The 20088-nt window shown below is 40.0% G+C and overlaps 1 protein-coding gene across 2 annotated transcripts in view; it reads left to right on the top strand.

Moving 5' to 3' along the window:
* Positions 1 to 20088, top strand: part of shtn1 (shootin 1) — a 30839-nt gene that overhangs the window by 7535 nt on the left and 3216 nt on the right. For both annotated transcript variants that reach the window (XM_034609092.1, XM_034609093.1), the window contains 10 exons: positions 1580 to 1674; positions 9040 to 9223; positions 10778 to 10875; positions 11608 to 11689; positions 11846 to 11940; positions 12064 to 12210; positions 14293 to 14446; positions 14734 to 14860; positions 15657 to 15739; positions 18300 to 18403. In XM_034609092.1, coding sequence (XP_034464983.1) covers positions 1580 to 1674; positions 9040 to 9223; positions 10778 to 10875; positions 11608 to 11689; positions 11846 to 11940; positions 12064 to 12210; positions 14293 to 14446; positions 14734 to 14860; positions 15657 to 15739; positions 18300 to 18403 — 1169 coding nt within the window. The remainder of the gene's footprint in view (positions 1 to 1579; positions 1675 to 9039; positions 9224 to 10777; positions 10876 to 11607; positions 11690 to 11845; positions 11941 to 12063; positions 12211 to 14292; positions 14447 to 14733; positions 14861 to 15656; positions 15740 to 18299; positions 18404 to 20088) is intronic.

Below are 20088 nucleotides of genomic sequence, written 5' to 3'. Positions count from 1 at the left end.
TTTAGCCAGAGAGACCCACACCGCAGAGGCAGAGACGATAACCAGAAGTTAGCAAGTGAGTCACATAAAAGTTAGTTTGTAGCAGTTGTCTGTCAGTGCGCGTTCATGTGTTTTGGGGCGTGGCTTCGATGAGAGGGCTGATGGGAGTGGGTGGGGTTGCATTTTTCCAAAGTGTAACCTGCCCTTGCTAGTTTTTCAGTATCACCAACCCTAGCTTTAAATGACCGAATGCGACCGGATGTCATAACAGATCCTAGATGATCTCTGTTACCAGTTGAACCAGAGAGGCTATTCCATTCAATTTGAACAAATTACTGTTGCCTTATTTTCTTTAATAATATTGTGACAATGTGGGCACTTATTTGTCCACTCTGTGAGGCACTGTAAAGACCCCTCTTAGCAAGTTTAACACGTTTAGTACATCACTAAAGTCATTGAGTATTTTCATTGTTGGCCATTTCATAATTTGTTTCCACTATATTTCAAACAGTTCTTATTAGATAATCAATGTAGTAATACATCTCTTAATGACAATAAATTAAAAATCTATAATTGAAAAACCGAATATCATAACATATAATCTATTAATAACACATAATATTGTATAACACATACTAACAATGTTACACATTTAGCTGATAATACTTTTGGTATCATTTTACCTAAATGTAGAATTCTGTTTCCTCTGGGTAATTTGTAAATCAAATTAGTGTTTGCGAACTGCAGCCTGTCTTCTCTCAAATTTTTTGCAGTGAGGTGCTACTTTTGTATCAGATCAGAACTCTTCCTCTATTACTGGTTCCACGGAGCTCCAGTTCACGTCACACGTTGTAACATGGGTCCAAAAGATCTTCAGCAAGGACGACAAACCACCACACTCATGTGTTACAGTGTAATGCTGCTTAGATCATGTCTTTTTTTAACATACCTGCAAAGTCACACACACACACAGGAAATGATCATACTGAACAGATATGTACATGTTGACTGGCATTTCTTTTAATTTGTACATTCTATAGAATATCCACTCATGGCACCTAAAGCAAAATAAACTTTTGTATTTATATGGTTAGATTTAGGCAACTCAAAGCTCTTGGTGAGGGTTTGGTAGAGACCTTGGTTTTGATCAAATAATGAGTCAACAGTGAAATGCGTCACAGAGACTTCTGTGCAAAACGTAGCAAATCGTTGCCACTTAACATAATCCAAGCAGCATATTTCTTTTGAGATTCATTTGTCAAAAACAAAATGGCACATAAATGTAATTTTGAGGAAACAAAGCCTAAATACTATCTGTACTGTTGTCAGAGTACGGTAAAGGTACTTACAGTAGTCTACCACTCAGTGTATTCTGTGACAGTTCATGCTGCTTGTTCTAATTAGTTGGTTTGTATCACAGAAATCACACGGTCTGGATTTTGACACTGGCTGTCTTTGGTTCAGTGGACATGAGTGATCAGTGAGGTCAATAATCTGGAGCAGCCCAAAATTACACGTTGTACACCAGCCTCAAGTTTGACAATAAAGTCAGCGTATTTATATTTTTTCTGTGTCTTCACTTCACTGTGTTTTTTCCTAGTGTCTCAGATGGTCATCGAAGAGGTCAGTGTGATTCAGGAGAACCTGGAGATCGAGAGGACGTGTAGAGAAAGTGCTGAAGCCCTGGCCTCTAAGGTGCAGTTCTTTTTTTTCCTCAATTCAATTCAATTGTATTTTTATAGTTACAAATTATAACATACATTATCTCAAGACTTTAAATATTATAGAGAAACTCAACAGTTTTTTGTGATGAGACAATCAACTAGCTGTCTCTCTTGTCATCTGTTGTTTCTATGTTACTGACATGACTAACATGGATCATAAGTCCAATACCATGTTCACAATATAGGAAATCACGTCACGAAGATAAAGCAAGCTAGGACTACTGTAATCTATGTCCGCTGATTTAGAATAAGTTTGGCTAAATCAATTCTGCAGCATCAAATCAGTCACTGAAGATGTCTCTCTGGTCTGTGTATTCCAGAAACCATCACACACTGACACATTCAATTTGTGTGTTGCAATCAGAAGCACTCTGTGGTCCTCCAGTGCTGCTGCTGTCCCCATATCTTAGTGTGTAGAATTGTATTGGACTCTTTTGATTCAGAGCACACTTTTTTGGGGTCCTTGCTAAAATGCGAGTTGTGATTGAGAGCGGGGAAGCTTGGCACGTAGTGATTTTGCAGCCCACTGGTGTTGAGCTTATCACTGTAATCATTTCTCATTCAATTTCTGGACAAAAGCCCCCTCAGTCCGCCAGGTGGGCTGGAGCAGATTTTGGGCAGTGGGTGGCTGAGGGAGAATTATGGTGAAGGTTGACTTTTATAACCTTTTTGTTTTTTGCGTCCTTGAGCCTCCAGCAGTCCTCTTTCCTTTGGATTGTTTTTCATCCTCATCTTATAGGAGTGACAAGTAAGATTTGTACTGGTCCAAATACTATACGGCATCTGCAGGGGACTGGACTGGGTTGTTGAGAAATACTTTTGGCTCAAGATGATTTCAGTGGCTGCTGAGGATTTTGGGAAGTCATACTTTGTTATTATCGTCTAGTTTGCTCCTATGTCCAGTGCAGTGTCAGGATTTTACACCTACACAGCATCAATGTTGTAATAAATTTTCCTCCTCTTTTTTACCAAAAAATGTATTTGATTCCAAGCTGTTCCAGATTTTTTTTCATAACCACGACAAACAAACACAAAAACAAAATGATTGCTGAGAAAGGGGTTGGAATTCAAACACTTTTAAAATACAATATTATTTCTCTCAGCCTTTTGAAAATGAATGCATCATATTTCTCTACAGAATTTGAGAGTCTGAAACGTCACCCCTCGCCCCTACTTAGCTGTAAAAGTGAAGGAAAGGAAATGTAACATCCACATTATTTTGAGGATGTTGGGAAGACCTGCAATACCTGGATGGGACAACAGATTTATAATTAACATCCTGGCATTGTTGCATTTCCTTCCTATTACTGATGACATAAGGTGAAAAAGCCCAAATACCAAGATGAAGGTGTGACAGGAGAGAAAGATTGAACCGAGACTGACAGTCAGTCTCTCCTTCCTAAATATAATAAATATACTAATGAGCATCGCTGAGCAGAGAGATACTGGTAAGATATCACTGTCAAAATTATTGTCATAATTACAAGTAATTACATAAACTTACTTCGAAACAATCTTAAAATGTAAAGCACCTTCTATTCAATTATTCTGCTAATAACTCATAGCTCTAATAACCCAAAGATGAGGGTTATTAGTTATGCATTATGGGTATGGCAGTTTATTAATGTTCTCCATGTCAAATTCCAGAAACCTGGACAGTGTTTGTGCCTCAGTATTCTGGTTCATCAGAGTGTGTTAGCATCCTCCTGTCCTGCCTCACTCCCAGACATGTAATTACAAACACACGTAGGAAACAGAGAGCGGGAGGTATAGAGATGGAGCAGATAGAAATTGACCGTATCATCAATCACTCAAATTTGCATTTTTTCTGTAGCCCATATTCACAAATCACATTTTGCTTCATAGGGCTTAACAAATTTCCCATTTTATGTCATGTGTAACAGAGCACATCAGCAAAATAACAATATTTAAAACATTTAAGAGAAAAGACAGTGTTTAACATAAGTGGAGAGATGTATCAATGTTTAAAGTATTTATACAAAAGAAAATATATGTAACCAATTAAGTATTTGATCCATTTGTGGCCAAAAATATTACATACACTACCGTTCAAAAGTTTGGGGTCACCCAGACAATTTCGTGTTTCCATGAAAACTCACACTTTTATTTATCAAATGAGTTGCAAAATGAATAGAAAATATAGTCAAGACATTGACAAGGTTAGAAATAATGATTTTTATTTGAAATATTAATTTTGTTCTTCAAACTTTGCTTTCGTCAAAGAATGCTCCATTTGCAGCAATTACAGCATTGCAGACCTTTGGCATTCTAGCTGTTAATTTGTTGAGGTAATCTGTAGAAATTTCACCCCACGCTTCCTGAAGCCCCTCCCACAAGTTGGATTGGCTTGATGGGCACTTCTTGCGTACCATACGGTCAAGCTGCTCCCACAACAGCTCAATGGGGTTGAGATCTGGTGACTGCGCTGGCCACTCCATTACAGACAGCATACCAGCTGCCTGCTTCTTCCCTAAATAGTTCTTGCATAATTTGGAGGTGTGCTTTGGGTCATTGTCCTGTTGTAGGAGGAAATTGGCTCCAATCAAGCGCTGTCCACAGGGTATGGCATGGCGTTGCAAAATGGAGTGATAGCCTTCCTTATTTAAAATCCCTTTTACCTTGTACAAATCTCCCACTTTACCAGCACCAAAGCAGCCCCAGACCATCACATTACCTCCACCATGCTTGACAGATGGCGTCAGGCACTCTTCCAGCATCTTTTCACCTGTTCTGCGTCTCACAAATGTTCTTCTGTGTGATCCAAACACCTCAAACTTTGATTCGTCTGTCCATAACACTTTTTTCCAGTCCAATGTCTGTGTTCTTTTGCCCATATCAATCTTTTCTTTTTATTGGCCAGTCTCAGATATGGCTTTTTCTTTGCCACTCTGCCTAGAAGGCCAGCATCCCGGAGTCGCCTCTTCACTGTAGACGTTGACACTGGCGTTTTGCGGGTACCATTTAAAGAAGCTGCCAGTTGAGGACCTGTGAGGCGTCTATTTCTCAAACTAGAGACTCTAATATACTTGTCTTCTTGCTGAGTTGTGCACCGGGGCCTCCCACTTCTCTTTCTACTCTGGTTAGAGCCCGTTTGTGCTGTTCTCTGAAGGGAGTAGTACACACCGTTGTAGGACATTTTCAGTTTCTTCGCAATTTCTCGCATGGAATAGCCTTCATTTCTAAGAACAAGAATAGACTGGCGAGTTTCACATGAAAGTTCTCTTTTTCGGGCCATTTTGAGAGTATAATCAAACCCACGAATGTGATGCTCCAGATACTCAACTAGCTCAAAGGAAGGCCAGTTTTATAGCTTCTCTCACCAGCAAAACAGTTTTCAGCTGTGCTAACATAATTGCACAAGGGTTTTCAAGGGTTTTCTAATCATCCATTAGTCTTCTAAGGCGATTAGCAAACACAATGTACCATTAGAACACTGGAGTGATAGTTGCTGGAAATGGGCCTCTATACACCTATGTAGATATTTCATTAAAAACCAGACGTTTCCACCTAGAATAGTCATTTACCACATTAACAATGTATAGAGTGTATTTCTGATTAATTTAATGTTATCTTCATTGAAAAAAACAGTGCTTTACTTTGAAAATAAGGACATTTCTTAGTGACCCCAAACATTTGAACGGTAGTGTACAATAATCCATAAAGCAGGGCCGGTCACCAAGAGCAGCTCCAAGATCACTCTATTTAAAAAAGAATTACAAGGCTGATTAATATGAATACCTAGAATAGTCGAACTAGAAAGGCCCAACAGTTGCCTTATGAAACCACAATTACATCACTTGATCCAGATTTTTATTTGGATCTGCACCAAATTGTACACACTCATATCAGTGTCCTTAACATGCATCAACTCCATGAATTATTTTCTGAGCAATCAAGGCAAATGTTGATGAACAATCCCCCTGATCTGGATCCATATCAACATTTACTGACCCTTACTTCCACCAAGTTTAATTGTAATTTGTCAAGGATTTGTCATCTAATCTTACAATAAACAAACAAATGGACGGGGGTGAATACATAACCTTCTTCTTGGAGGTAATGATAATAATAATAATCCTGTCCATTGCAACATGTGTAGGAGGGAAGTTTTCATAGCTGACAGCAGTTTGTTGACCTCTACAAGAAGTGTCCAGGTTGGGGTAGTTAGGCTGCTGCTCCAACCTCACCTCCTTATTATTTTGTGATTTATTACTAATATTGAACTGTGGCATTACACCCAGTGGACTGGTCCCTGCCATCCACTGTAACAGTGAGTAAGGCAGGTGGTTTTCAGTTTAGTGTCATGTTTGTTTATAGGTCTATTGATCTGTTGTGTTGCAGACAAAATACTTTTCCAGTCCAGCTTTCAAACTATCGCAGTCATCTTGATTTCTTATCCTGTCTCTTTGTTTTGCAGGTAAAACATCATGATGTTGTTGTGACATGAGTTGTTTGGGGTTTTTTTGCAAAAAAGTGTAACTGTGAAGCTTTTAACCACATTGAACCAATTTTAAAAATATATATTTTAACTGACTCATGATGCAGATGTCTGTCAAAGAAGTTTTCTTTGGCCTGATATAAAGACATTCTCTTTTCAGACAACAGGAGACCAAATGTATTGTAGGTTTTTGTCATAGTATCTACTCTGTCATCACATGTGCTGGTTTGAACAAAGGTAGATACTGAGCAGATGATGACAGAATCAAATATGGTGAATAGTCATTGTCTTGAGAGACTGTTTTGTGGCAGATTTCCTCTTCTACTGACAGACTGCAGGAATTTGGCTTCAGAAAAGACATAATGTAGCAGGATGTACGTCCACTGAATACGGCGTTTAAGAGACAAAATACAGACTAAAAGCTCGCTGTGTGACAGACGCTCTCTCTATCAAGCTCTCTGTTCCTTTTGACCTTTTGCTCTCTGCGTCTTCCTTCTCCCTCCTTGATATAAAACATCGACCATAGCCAGACCCCGACTGAGAATGCATTCATTAACCAGTAAGGGCCGTGAGTCGAATAGGTTTCATACATATTACCCTTTTAAACAGAGTTGATCCTTCTACTAGCATTTCAGCAATATTATATACAAAGTCACATTTCCTATACATCAGTTTATCACTTATTTACATTTAAATTAAAGTCAAAACACACGCGGAGATGTCGCAGGAGAGCAGACAAACTGAACTATGCATTTCCTTGTAGATGATGATAATTTGGCCTCCGCAATATTCCCTGTCTGAATGAGGCTGAAGCTCAGAGCAATTCCTTAAGTCCTCAATATTTTGAATTAAAATACGAGCAGAGGGCGTTAGCAATTTACAACCAGTCACATCAGAATGTGTTTCTGATGCTTAATCTTTCTTATTTTTGATGTGTGATCAAAAGCAAGATGAAGGGGACGTGACTGTGACTCCGGAGAGTGCTCACCCGATGCTATGCCAGCCTTGATTTATCTGAGTATATAATTTCATATGTACTTTTCTTGCCACCAATTGTAGATTATTATCAAAATAATGTGAGTACATGTTATGTATTGTTGATTGCGTTTTCAGAAAAGAAAAGATGCAGCCTGAAGGGCATCATCAAAAGATGGAATTGCTGCAATCCGCTCCCACCAGGATGCCATTAATAAATGTTTCTTTTATGACTCGCCTTTTCTATTCCTCCTCTTTTTTTTTCTACCCTCCAGGCAATTTTCTTCCTTCAGACGACACCAAGAAACATGCATAATTGGCATCAATCTCCTTCACATTGGCATCGTTCATGTTTTGCGTTAGTGACGGTCTCCTTAATTGAAACATATGGCTGTCCTGATGATTGAACTTTCAGAAATGGAATGGCCATTGTGGCAGTTTAGAATGCATGACGCTTAGAGTAGAAGCTGATCAATTTGCAAAGAAGTTCAAGGAAAAATGCCAAATAAGAATGTGTGTTAGAAGTTATGATCAACAGAAAAACACGATGCACAGAGATGCGAGAGGCGAACACACGCCACGTCAAAAAACTGTGATTACATCTAAAAGGAGAGATATCCACTGCTTTTTTCTGCCTCCTTCATCTGCTTGTGCTCCTCTAATGATGTCGTTTTTTTCACACCTTATCATTGCTTTTGCATGCGTCCTGCCATTATGGCTGATTGCAGGGCCAAGAGAAACGAGAAAATCAGAACAAACATCTCATCCGCCCCGTCTGTCTCTCTGCTCCCTCATCACTGTTTTCCAGCGGCGATGCAGATTTGAGAAATGAAGGCGTGTACGAGGCCGCCTCTGTCAGGTTTTGTTGGGTTCATGTCATCTTTTAAGCAACATGTGCTGAATGGTCCGTAAGTTGTGCGTTCAGAGGTTGTGTCTGTGGCTGCACCTTGTAATCTCTCTATTTACAGTTGTCTCAAGTGTTGTTGTGACGGCCGCGCTGTCAGAAATTATCCGTTAAATTATTCTCCAGTCAAAGAAAGAAAAAGCCCACTTCTTTGAAAAGTTTACTGTTACTGCAACTTAATCATGTCCAACTGATTTTACAGAGTACATTGTTATTACCAAACTTTAAAGTGAGTTCACTTTTATGTGTGTACATTTTCAACCATGTTATTTCAGGTCAAAATACACTGAAGGAAACATTCTATAGTTGACAATATGCAGTAAATATTATCTGTATGATCATCATCATGTACTATAATTTAAAAGTGTTGACTTCAATGTGAATTTACATACAATTTGATGTGTGTTATATGTTTTGGGTTTAAGTCGCGGCTTTAACTGCAGTAAAAAGAAAATGGTCTGGTCTGTATTTATGTGGCGCATTTCTAGTGAAAACTGACAGGGTCTAAATGGATGATTCTAAACTTTGGGGTCTGGGGGACAGAGGAATTTGATGCTGCAAACAGAAATCCAGCATCTTCTCCAGCAGCTGAGGATCACAGACAGTGTACCTGCAGAGGAATGAGTTTTTGCCTCCCTGTGGCATGTTTCTGTTGGAATAATGGGATTAGACAGTGGCAGTGCTTCACGCAGCTTTTCAACACTTTGTATGAAGATTTTTACAGAATCAACCAATTAGATCAGTGACCAAAAATTGGCCTTGACAATCTTCAGCACTGAGATTAAATCTGCTGTGTGTTTATGACATTACATTTTTTACTTTGCAGGGAACATGGATAGCAAATAATAGTGCTTATTAAAACAGTTATTTCATTTTGGGAAATATAAAATATCACCTGCAGCAGCTTTAAGTAATTTTACAGTGCCATCAATGTCTTTTATTCACTAACGCCTGGCTTTGTGTCTTTCCATGATTCTCTCTGTGCGTCCTCGCTGCAGCTGAACCATCAGAACCGCTCTCTGAAGAGGAAGAGCATGATGCTGCTGTCCCACCTCAGCCCAAGCACCATCGCACAGATCAGCCTTGAGGATGAAGAGGAGGAGGAAGATGGCGAAGACGGCGAAGACTTAAAAGCAGCCAGCAAGGTCTGCCCCTCCCCTCAGTGCCAGAGCACCATCTCAGGTACTGGATGTCTGCAGTCGTTATGTGTGTTACATATTTACCACACACTTACCATGCATTGTAGTCACAGTTGCAGCCATGTAGAAATGTTCTAGTATCAACCTTAATGGTCCATTTTTATCACATCTTGTCATTCATGTCAAAGTGAATTTACTGTGTGACGTTAGACGACATGTCGCTGTTCAGGAATATGTGTAACACAACAGTATCGGCCTCTGTTGATTATATAAATATGTATATATGAAACATACAAACCAAGATTTAAAAAAATATATACTAATTTATAATCTGCTAAATGATGCATTGCATATGCATGGGATAAATAACTAATACCTACATATGTGTTTTCTTCTCATCCAGCTGTCAGTGGAAACATGTAATGGTCAGTTCCTTTAGTTAAGCAGTAATTATACCTTTGGTGATAATGGATTCACACTCCATGATGCTTTTCCCATCATGTTGTTTAAGGCTGTTGAAATAATAGTGTTATTTGCAAATGATAAACTCTGATGCAGATAATTATTAATACAGAAATACGTTGCTCCAAGATTGTAGACTTATTATGGTCAAAATCCATAATAACATGTTAATGGAGATCTAGTGGTCAGTGTGTTGTTTTTTTTTACTTTTAACATATGATCAAACATCAGCTGTAGATTGGGAGCCGAGCACATCGCGGTGAGACCCAGGCAAGGTCCTGCCACTGTGAAACTGCATTTTCATTTAATTTTATTCATCAGAATACTCGTCCTATTCAACAAAGGTCATATCATCCCTCGCTAAAAACAATTTTAGGTGTCAACAACCTTTTCTGCTTAAGTACCCTCCTAAATGTCTCTGCCTGCTCCTGCTGTGAGCTGCTTTACCTGGGAACACCACTTCCTCCGTTTTTATGAATTTAACACATGAAGCAGGTGATAGCACATCCATCTAGACAAATACAAAGTGTTGATGCTGCGATTGTCCTTTCATTCCACTGTATATTTATACAAATTACATTTAAGTTATGCATAAATATATATACTAAAAGCAAGTGTAGCCCATTCTCAGCTTTTCACCGCTGTTCTGCTGTAAACACATTCGTTACATTTTCATGATCTCATTATAACAGCCAGACTCATGGTCAGCACAAACCAAATACAGGTTTTCTAAAAAAGGCTGGCTAAAAGAACACTGATCGGGGTGAAATGCCCTGTAGCCTACTTCAACAGCTCACATGCCCAGTTGGGTATTGTATCTGTTTCCACGGCTTTGATTCCATCTGCTCAACATCAGGCCCACGTTCAACTCAGACTCTGCTCCTCCCAGTTTCTCTTTTTGAACAGAAATGACGTTTTCATATTTGTGTACCCTCCAGTTTGGAGGATTTGGGTAGGATCAATGTCTTCCATATTCAGTGGACACCTGAGATTGCAGGTCTCTACCAAAGGAGCAACTCACAAAATAACCTCTGAGAGCCAGCCGTCCCTCAGGCTCAGACAATCACTTCACAGTGTCCGACAGGGAAGAGTCTAAGAGTTCTGTTTAAAGCTGCTCTGATCGTCTTTGTTTCAGAGCTGCAAAGTAAGTTGGAGTTAACGTTAAAGGAGAAAACTCAAGCAGTAACTGATCTTGAGGCAGTGAGAGACCAACTGAGGGAGACCAGAGAAGAAGTAAGTTCAAACCTTCTTCTGTTTGTTTTGACCTGTCACTCACACTGTACAATACAATATATTATTTTTCATTATAAATCTATGTCCTTAGTAAGACTAGCAAACAGTTCTACTGTTTTAGTTCTTGAAATCTCTCCTTTCTCTCTCTCTCATTTCTCTCCTCTCAACCCAACCGGTGGTGGTAGGTTAAATCCTTAACTATGTAAAGTGCATTGTAATTGTGTGTATTGTGATTTGGTGCTGCATAAATAAAGTTGAATTGAATTGACTTTACAGCATCTTTATACGGGCAAAGGTGAAGAGTCAACAAACCTCCATATCAATTACATTTCAAGTAAATTGCAGTTTAATTAATAGTTTGATTTTTAATGAAACATATTAATAACATTGTAGACTGATCAATTAAAAACTATTCCCTGAAAGTATAAAAAGAATATGTCCTAAAGTTTCCTTGGAGCTGTTATGAGTGTTTTTTCACATGCACAAGGTTGAACATGCATGCATTGACGCACCTGGGTGATGTACACAGTCTGACCACTTTTCCACAGGTCACATGTGGACACATGTATGCTGCAATGCAGGGAAAGGAAAGGACAAAGCAGACTGAAATCAAATGAACATAAATATGCATGGAGGGAAGAAACAAACTACATCAGTGTTTGTTTCCATCCACACTTTATCCCCAGCAGCATCTGTATTGTTTCCCTGCTCTGACCCTCCTTCCATTTGCAGCTGCTGAAGGAGAAACATGATAACACTGTTTTAATTGCTGAGACAGTGCAGCAAAAGAAGCTCCTGGGGAAATATAACAGAGGTAAGTCAATATGGTCTTCATTTCTACATCCACTAATAATTATGTATGGAAAACAGAGCATGGACTTATTGTTCTATAGTAATTACACAGATACCACTGTATCACAGTCAATGCATCTCTGCTAGTCAATGACCCAGTTTGGAAATGTTTGTCCAGTGTCTCAGTTTGCTGTGGAGGAATACAAGACCTTGCAGGACACGTTGAGCCTGGAGCAGATTCTGAGGACAGAGGCAGAGAACTTTGGCAGAGCAGTGAGTGTTTTCACTGCAGCCCTCCATGCTCCTTACTTATTCTCTGTGCGATGACATTAGGCTGTGTCCGACTGACTGTGTTCCTTCAGGTGGAATACCCACTGTCCTCCTTGTTTTCTTCAGATGGTGGTCGAGCAAAAGAAGCTGCAGAGACAGAGTCAGATCCTGATGCAGAGCTCCTCGCCCAGCCATGCTCTACAGGAAGCCCTCAGCCAGGTCACCAGCCTGACCCAGGATCTGGAGACACAGAGGCTGGAGCACGACAACCAGGTCCCTCTAATACCTTATGAATGTAACATCACAAATAGAGCTGGGCGTCTTTGATTCTTGATTAAGAAACATGGACCATCAGATGAGGAAATAGTGAAAACATCCATCTGTTCAAAATACATGCTCCTCAATCATGAGGAAGCAAACTTCATGGTCAGATGTCCACTTTTGTCTCCTTGTAAAGAACAAAGCTTTTGTGATTTAGGGACATTTCTTCTTGCTGGTTTGAATAACATACTCAGTTCTTTTTAATGGACAAAAAACCTAATTTGGAGGCAATTTCAGAGCCGAGCTTTTTCTTTCAAGAAAAAAATTAAATTGTTGTTGTGTTTAATTGTCTGCTTGTAGCACATTAGGCCAAATACTCAGGCAGCAGGTGCTGCTGAATTAGAACCAGCGACTGGTTTGAAAAGATATTTTATAATAGTCAGTTAGGTCAGTTTGATCATTTCGAATTCATTGTATTTGTATTTTTATGAGTGTGTGTGACATAAATTGTCATTTTCCCAAGTCTGTGAAGGGCCATGGACGTCTGATTACAGCAGGAACTTTGAGACAATGTGGACTGTTCCCACAAGGCACACTATCTAGAAAACAAAACAGCTCATTTTATAGACATATAGACATTTTAATATGCAGGTATCTGTATTCCTCATCCTTGGCCAGATTTTATTCTGCTCAACATTTTAAACAGAGATAATGTTGTCACCCCTGTCCATTTGTTTGTTTGTAAACACAAACACCACTCGATGGATTTCTGTAAAACTCGGTGAGAGATTTGGGTCAAGGAGGAATAGATCAGATTTTGGTGTAGATCCAGATCAGGAGGAGGATCCGGGTTTTTTTTCACTTTCTTTAATGTTGCGAGACAGGGCGCTTTTCAGCATTCTCATTGATTCTCTGAATAATTCATAGATCTTGATGAAAACAATCTGACATGTTTAGGCGACTGATATCTGTGAGTGTGTGGAATTTGATGCAGATCCAAATAGAAACCTGGATGAAGTCAATTGTATGTGTTTTGTTTAATAAGGGGACTGTTTAGCCTCTGTGGAGGTATGCACTCTTCTGAGTGCCATACTACTTTGTACTGTTGCACTGCAGAGGGGGGCAAAGAGTAACAGACAGCGCAAGAAGATTTGTCTTCTAAGACAAATGGTGGTTTGGCTGTAAGAGTCCACAAATGTCGAGTCTGTGCAGCGAGTCTGTAACAGGAGCATCCATATGGCACATGCACAAGAAAAGTAAAGTGGATGCTCACTTGTGCACTGTAGACCTGCCTATCTATTTTTACTTGTTCTGACATTTTCATGTTGTAAATAGTAAATCCAACAAACAAAGGAGCTCTCATTGTGGTGCCTCCTGCTTGCACAGACCCCTGTGTAGGGGGTAAGGCTTTAGTGGGATTGCCTGAAGATATCTGAGAAGATGCAGGATGCAATATGTAACATGACAGACGTAAATATCAAGTTATGACAGTCAAGCTTAAGTATGTTTTATTCATTCATACATAACTCGTTAGAAACACAAAACTAGTTCAAATAGAAGAAAAGTATTGCATGTGAAACCCATCCCTGTGCTTTACTCCTGTAATCCCTTTATTTCATATGCATCAAAATTGCATCAATCAAAGAAACATAATTATTTAGCTGGTTAATTACATAGGAGGGTTGTCTGGTGACTGATCACAGGCCATGACAGAAACACCTCGGGGCCATGACTTGCCACATCAATAATTAAAGGAAGCAGTGTCGCCTCCAGCCCGACCCCAACCTCCCCCACCTCCCTGTGGCACTGATGGAAAACAATTAGAGCTGAGTGGGATCACTGATCTCTCCTGGTGCTGGATAGAGGTTGTCATGCCCTTCATTTGAGGAACAATTAAAACACTGGTTAAGGAACAGGGTCTGAGAGCCGGTGACTGAATGTTAACTGGCAGCTACTAATCAGAAATCAAAAGCAGCGGAGCCGCAGTGCTGGCAGGAGAGTAGAAAAGAAACTCTTAGTTGTTAGTTGTTGTTGTGGTTCATATTTGTATTTATTCAGTGAAAGAATTGAATGTTGTGGTTGGTCCATCCTCAGATAAAGCAGATGGAGGACAGGCTGAAGAGCTGTGAGGCTCAGAGGGAGCTGACGGCATTGAGGCGCAAACTGGAGCTTGTGGAGGAGGAGAAGAGGGAGTGCAGTGACAAATGCTCCAAGACTGAAGTGGAGGTCAAGGATCTGCGGTTTACAGGTGAGGATATATTTGGAAGTGTAAGGACAGGATGAGCTGCGGGGCATTTCCCTGTGCACTATAGAGGCCAGCACATTATTGGCACTATAGAGGGAACACCGTGTGTGTAGGCTACAACAAAGCCAACAGGCCCCATTTGATTTAAAGTGTGACCATGAAATTCTCCTCGTGTCTCTTGTCAGCATGGAAGACTATTAGCTGTTCTCCAGAGTCTTGACTAAATTTGTGTTCTGCTCTCTGTGCTGTCGCCGCGTGTTTACTGTAACTGGATGGGATCGCCTGGCCAGTTGAGGAGCTCCAGAAGAAGCTGCAGGCAGCTACCAACCCAATCCCCACCCCAGCACCTCCGCCTCCTCCACCACCACCACCACCACCACCACCACCTCCCCCGGCCCTGTCCTCCAACCCACTCAGGTTTGATCCCACACAGTCTGCTCTGTACATCATCAGTCTGTTTTACTTGGATACATCTTTAACCTTTGGTTAAACCTTTGGTGCAATGAAATGCAAACAACTAATGGTCTGTGTTTATATGTCACCTTTCCTGTCTTGATGATGACTCGAAACTCTTTACAGTTCTTTATTACATTTTTTTTGCCATTCACTCATTCACACACACATTCATACAGTGCATCTATGGGCAGCACTTATTTTTCTATTAGAGGGGCAATTTGGGGTTCAGTATCTTGCCCAAGGACACTTCGGCATGGGGAAGACTGGGATTGAACCACCAACCGTTAGTTACCCTAGGGGGTCCGCGGAGGTACTGCAGGGGGGTCGCGAAATCTTTGGTTGATTGGACAAATTTTTTTTTCAACCAACTTTTTTCCACAAATTTAAATGTCTTTAAATACACATTAACATGAATCTGTGAATTATTTTAATAGCTCAGTGTTGTATGCAAGATGTATGTTTATAAATAGCAGTGGCACGGCCACCCTATACCTTGCACATGTTTAAAATAAAAACATGAATATATGAACCTGTGTATTATTTGAATAGCTTAGTATTGAATGCACAATAACAGGGTAGCTATGTTTATACATGGCACTAGGCCCAGTTTAATATAAAACACCATTTTATACAATATATATAGTAGGGGGTCCCTGCTCCATCTCTCCATCAGTTTGGGGTCCTTGGCCCCCGAAAAACATTGAAGACCCCTGCCCTAGATCATAATCAGCTGCTCTGTCTGTGCCTTCCCCTCTAGCTCGCTGTTGTCAATGATCCGAAAGAGAAAGGACATCAGCACTGACATCCAACTAGAGGTCCACGACTCTGCCAAGACACCAGGTACACAGCAAACATCCACAATTATATACAGTGTGCTGCTGCACCATTCAACATGTAGTATAAAGAATTTGTATAGACTGGCAGGTATCTATCACGGTTTGTAACTTATGGTGTGATCTGATGCAGGTCTTTGTTGTTCTAAAGGAATGCAGTATTAATACACTAAGACAAGGCCTAAGCACCAGTAGTATAGCAGATTTATTGTAGTTGGCTACAACCAGTAAGTGGTTTATTGGGGGATGAGGGGGGATACAATCCCCTTTAGAACAAAAAAGAATTCCCCTAAATAACCATCCCCTCTCAGCCATCCCCTATGACAGAGAGTGTTGGCTGTGCAGATAGAGAATTTGTGTACATGTGATCATCCTATGATCAGTGTTACTGACTTAATCATGAGATCTGCATTTAATTTGTAAAAGTTGAAACTGAATGGCATCGAAAAGAACAGTCAGATTCACCATCAGCGACACCAAGAGAAATCCTACCCGCATCAGTGGCTGTTAAAACATCTGTAAAGATTTTACTGTATCCAGCAGGAATGCAGGATCCAGCATGAAATACTGCTTTCACTGTGTGCGTTGATGCAACAAGCCCAACGGATCAGCTCCAAAAGTTCATAATCTGTAGATACATTCCCGAGTAATATTCACATCAAGTTTGGTGAAAATCCCTCCATGTGTTGTTCAGTTACAAAATAATACGCTGCTATGTGCAGGATAATTAATCAACAAATGATTCTTCCCCCTGGAAAAAATGAACAAATCGTATTTGTGTTGTTGGCTACAACAACACAGCCAAAGGTTGTTGTCAATGTCAGTCAACCTGTTTAGCAGTCAGCACCATTTTGAACATGATGATGATTTTAAGCAAGAAAAGAATGCACAAAGCTGAAGGTCTGGTTTGATTCTCAGCTTTCGAATTTTTCTTTCTGAGAGAAGCAAAAGTAAAAAGTGTCTCAAATACGGGGCCACACTACGGTCACACAGAGTCACATTATCCAGACACCAAAACCTTTAAATGAAAAAGGAAGATGTGTCCTTTAAAAGTAAAGACACAGGCCACAGTGGATGGGACAAGATTTCTTTTTTATATATTTTGAATATTTTGAAAAGAGGATTCTGCTAGATAATATTGTTGGAATTGACAAAACTGTAGTTTGCAAATATTCCCTCTTGTTGGGTTCTGGTGTCTCGTTGTGTTCTTTGTATTCTGAGTGAAGACACTGAGGGAAATGCTGGAGTAATGTCCACTCTCTGAAAATTCAAACGTCCAGTGTATCTTTCCTTTCTCCTCCCGAATATGTTCATTTTGTTTTTCATTCTCCTACGGGCTGCTGTGGCTCCTGCATTTCAGTGTAGGAGAGCTGGTCTGGATTTTTAACTTTTTTTTTATAGTTTTCATTTTAGAATATATTCCTTTCACCTTTTCCTTTGCAAATCAATGTCACTTCAGTGTAGAAGGACAAATGCTGAAGCAAGTGGCGCATGAGAAATTCAAACTCAAATCTCCATCACTGGCCTATCAGGTCAACGTGTTAAATTCTTCAATTAGTGCAAACAAAAGGGGAGCCTTGACTCGTCGGCGCAGGTAGGACATGGGTGTCGACTGAACAGGCTTGTCTAAGTCCTCATTTTGTTCAACGTTTGTGAATATGTGAGGCCTGAATTGGGCACTACGCACAGAGGATCTTCTTCTCTGACACCAGAATAATAGTCTCTTTCTGAGCACTTTGGAGGAAAATATTTCACTATTACTTCAACACAAAGTACTTTGTATGTGACATTTTAAAGACATTTTACGGACAATAGTTCCATTGTGTGTGTCGCTGAATGCACTGTGATAGGAAATTAAATATTCGCATTTCTTAGCCAATAGGCCGCATTATTGGAGAGTTTTATTTTTCTTAGCCACTTTTTTTAACTCTCTTTCTCTCGGATGGAAATCTGATGAATTGTGTTTGTGTTTTTACAACCAGTCAAAATTCATTCCTGTTGAGTTTCAGTAACCTCACACACCAAGACGGCTCTGAGCTCTACAGGCATACTTTGAATACTACAAAATTAGGGACAGCAATAACTATTGTTGCATGACTACAGCCAAAAACAGAAGTGAGGATAATACAGTTCAGTCAGTATTTATGGCATAATTAAGAGGAAACCCTGGAGTTTCTCCAAAAAAAGACTTAATTGATTGGTCCCACGGGCTGGTGTCATTTTTACGCTTTCACATCCAAATGAGTTTTATTTCAATTGCACTGCTAATGAATTACACGTTGCCTTGCACCTCTCAAAATCATTTAAACTCATTTTGGTTCTTGGCACAGTATCACACTGAGGCAGACCCTCATTTAGTGTCACAGAAGCCACTAAATACAGCGTGTCCATTGAAAAGGACTAGAGCTGCAGGCAAAGGGATGACGTGTGTGTGTGTGTGTGTGTGTGTGTGTGTGTGTGTGTGTGTGTGTGTGTGTGTGTGTGTGTGTGTGTGTGTGTGTGTGTGTGTGTGTGTGTGTGTGTGTGTGTGTGTGTGTGTGTGTGTGTGTGTGTGTGTGTGTGTTCAGAAGTGGACGTCAGGCAGCAGGCGGTGGACGAGATGATGCTGAGGATCAAGAAAGGCGTTCAGCTCCGACCGGTCGGCCAGTCAGCTAACAGAGCCAGGAGACAGGTGACTTCACCAACATGACCTGTGACCTTTGACCTGCTGTGTTTCTGGCTATTAAACCCTTAGCTGCTGGCACACATGACTGGATGTGGAGGTCTTATCTGGGTGTATTGACTATTAAACATATTCCACTTATAATTTATTTGAATGAATTTAAATATAATTAGTTCTAAACCATATTGTGTATTCCAGTGGTTCTCAAATGGGGGTACGTGTACCCCTGGGGGTACATGAAGGCACTCCAGGGGGTACGTGATATTTAAAATTAGCATCCATTCAAAAATCCTTTAAAAATAGTTATTTAATAAATATTCAATAAAATATAAGTGTATATAAATCAGACACTGATGGCACAGCGCTGTGTATTACATCCTTTTTTCAACCAAAAATGCTTTGCGCTGGTTAGGAGGTACTTATAAAAAATATTAAAATATTTCACACGGGGTACATCACTGAAAAAAGGTTGAGAACCACTGGTGTATTCAATGTTGAGTCATTTATTTGTGTGCCTCACTCAAGTAACGTGCTTATGTTACTGTGAGAATAATCTATTTTATATATAAAGTTAAAAACAGTTTAATCTTTATTAACTTTTCCATTAATGGTGTCAAATCTCAGAATCTAATTTATTGTCACTTGATTTATATATACTCATCATACAGACCATCATCTTGTTTGCATCTAAAATATATATAACTTTTCTTTTGATTGGACGTCACAATGTCCAACCTGCAGCTAAGGCAGTGTACACAGTGGATTTTTAATTCTCACAGATCATTACAAATTGTTAACCAAATTGATTACTAGCTTGAGTTTCTGATAGAACTGGACCCTTTGCATAAAGTCCACAGAAAGTCAAGAGGAGCCGATGTGTGAACACAGCAGGAGACGCTCTGCAGGATTCACTGCGAGCGAGTGGAGGGGCTGATTATGATTCACATGACTGATGCAAAACTGAAAAGTAAAACAAAAAAAATACAAACATCTCAGGATGAACAAACCGAGTCAGGCACATAGAAGACACAGACAAAGATGTCAAGAGAGTTTCTGGTGATAAGAGTCGACACCTGTGTTGATGTGCTGTTAAAGAAAAACACCTGATCTCTGCAGCAGAATGAATATGTTACTTCCTGCCTCTGCCTGCTGCACCACCTCTTTCCTCAATCATGAGAAAAGAAAACCTCTGGAGAAAGTCCGGACCCAATTCTCTGGAGTTCCTCTGCAGGGTGGACTCAGCCTCTCACCCAATCGCAGGGCCTGAAACATGATGCAGGACACTTCTGCTGGCAGTTTTGTTGTTTGTTACTTCAAACAAAACATCATGTTACCTGCTCCATTCATGGAATATACTTTACATAATCAATAACAATTAATACACGTCTGGCTTGTTATGTTTGTGCACACCGAATTGGAATAAATAAGCCTCTTAAATAAGTCAAGTGAGGTGAAATAAATGAAATGAGACACTGAGACAATGGTGAAGTGAGAGTTCTGCAAGTAGCTAGAGGTTTATACTCGATTCTCAGGGGGCTGATGGATCTGAAACTGTGGTGAGGTTTTTGACATCAGCAGAGATGAGGTGGCAGGGAGCATCCGTACATTCTGCTGCTGTGAAACCTGTGTGTCTGATCTGGGAAAATAATCTCCTTCAACACAGGAAGTGCTGTTTGCTTGAATGGAACCGAAGA

This window comes from Hippoglossus hippoglossus, chromosome 15, assembly GCF_009819705.1.
Source record: "Hippoglossus hippoglossus isolate fHipHip1 chromosome 15, fHipHip1.pri, whole genome shotgun sequence".
Classification (NCBI taxonomy): Eukaryota; Metazoa; Chordata; class Actinopteri; order Pleuronectiformes; family Pleuronectidae; genus Hippoglossus; species Hippoglossus hippoglossus.
This window is presented reverse-complemented; position numbering and strand designations above follow the sequence as displayed.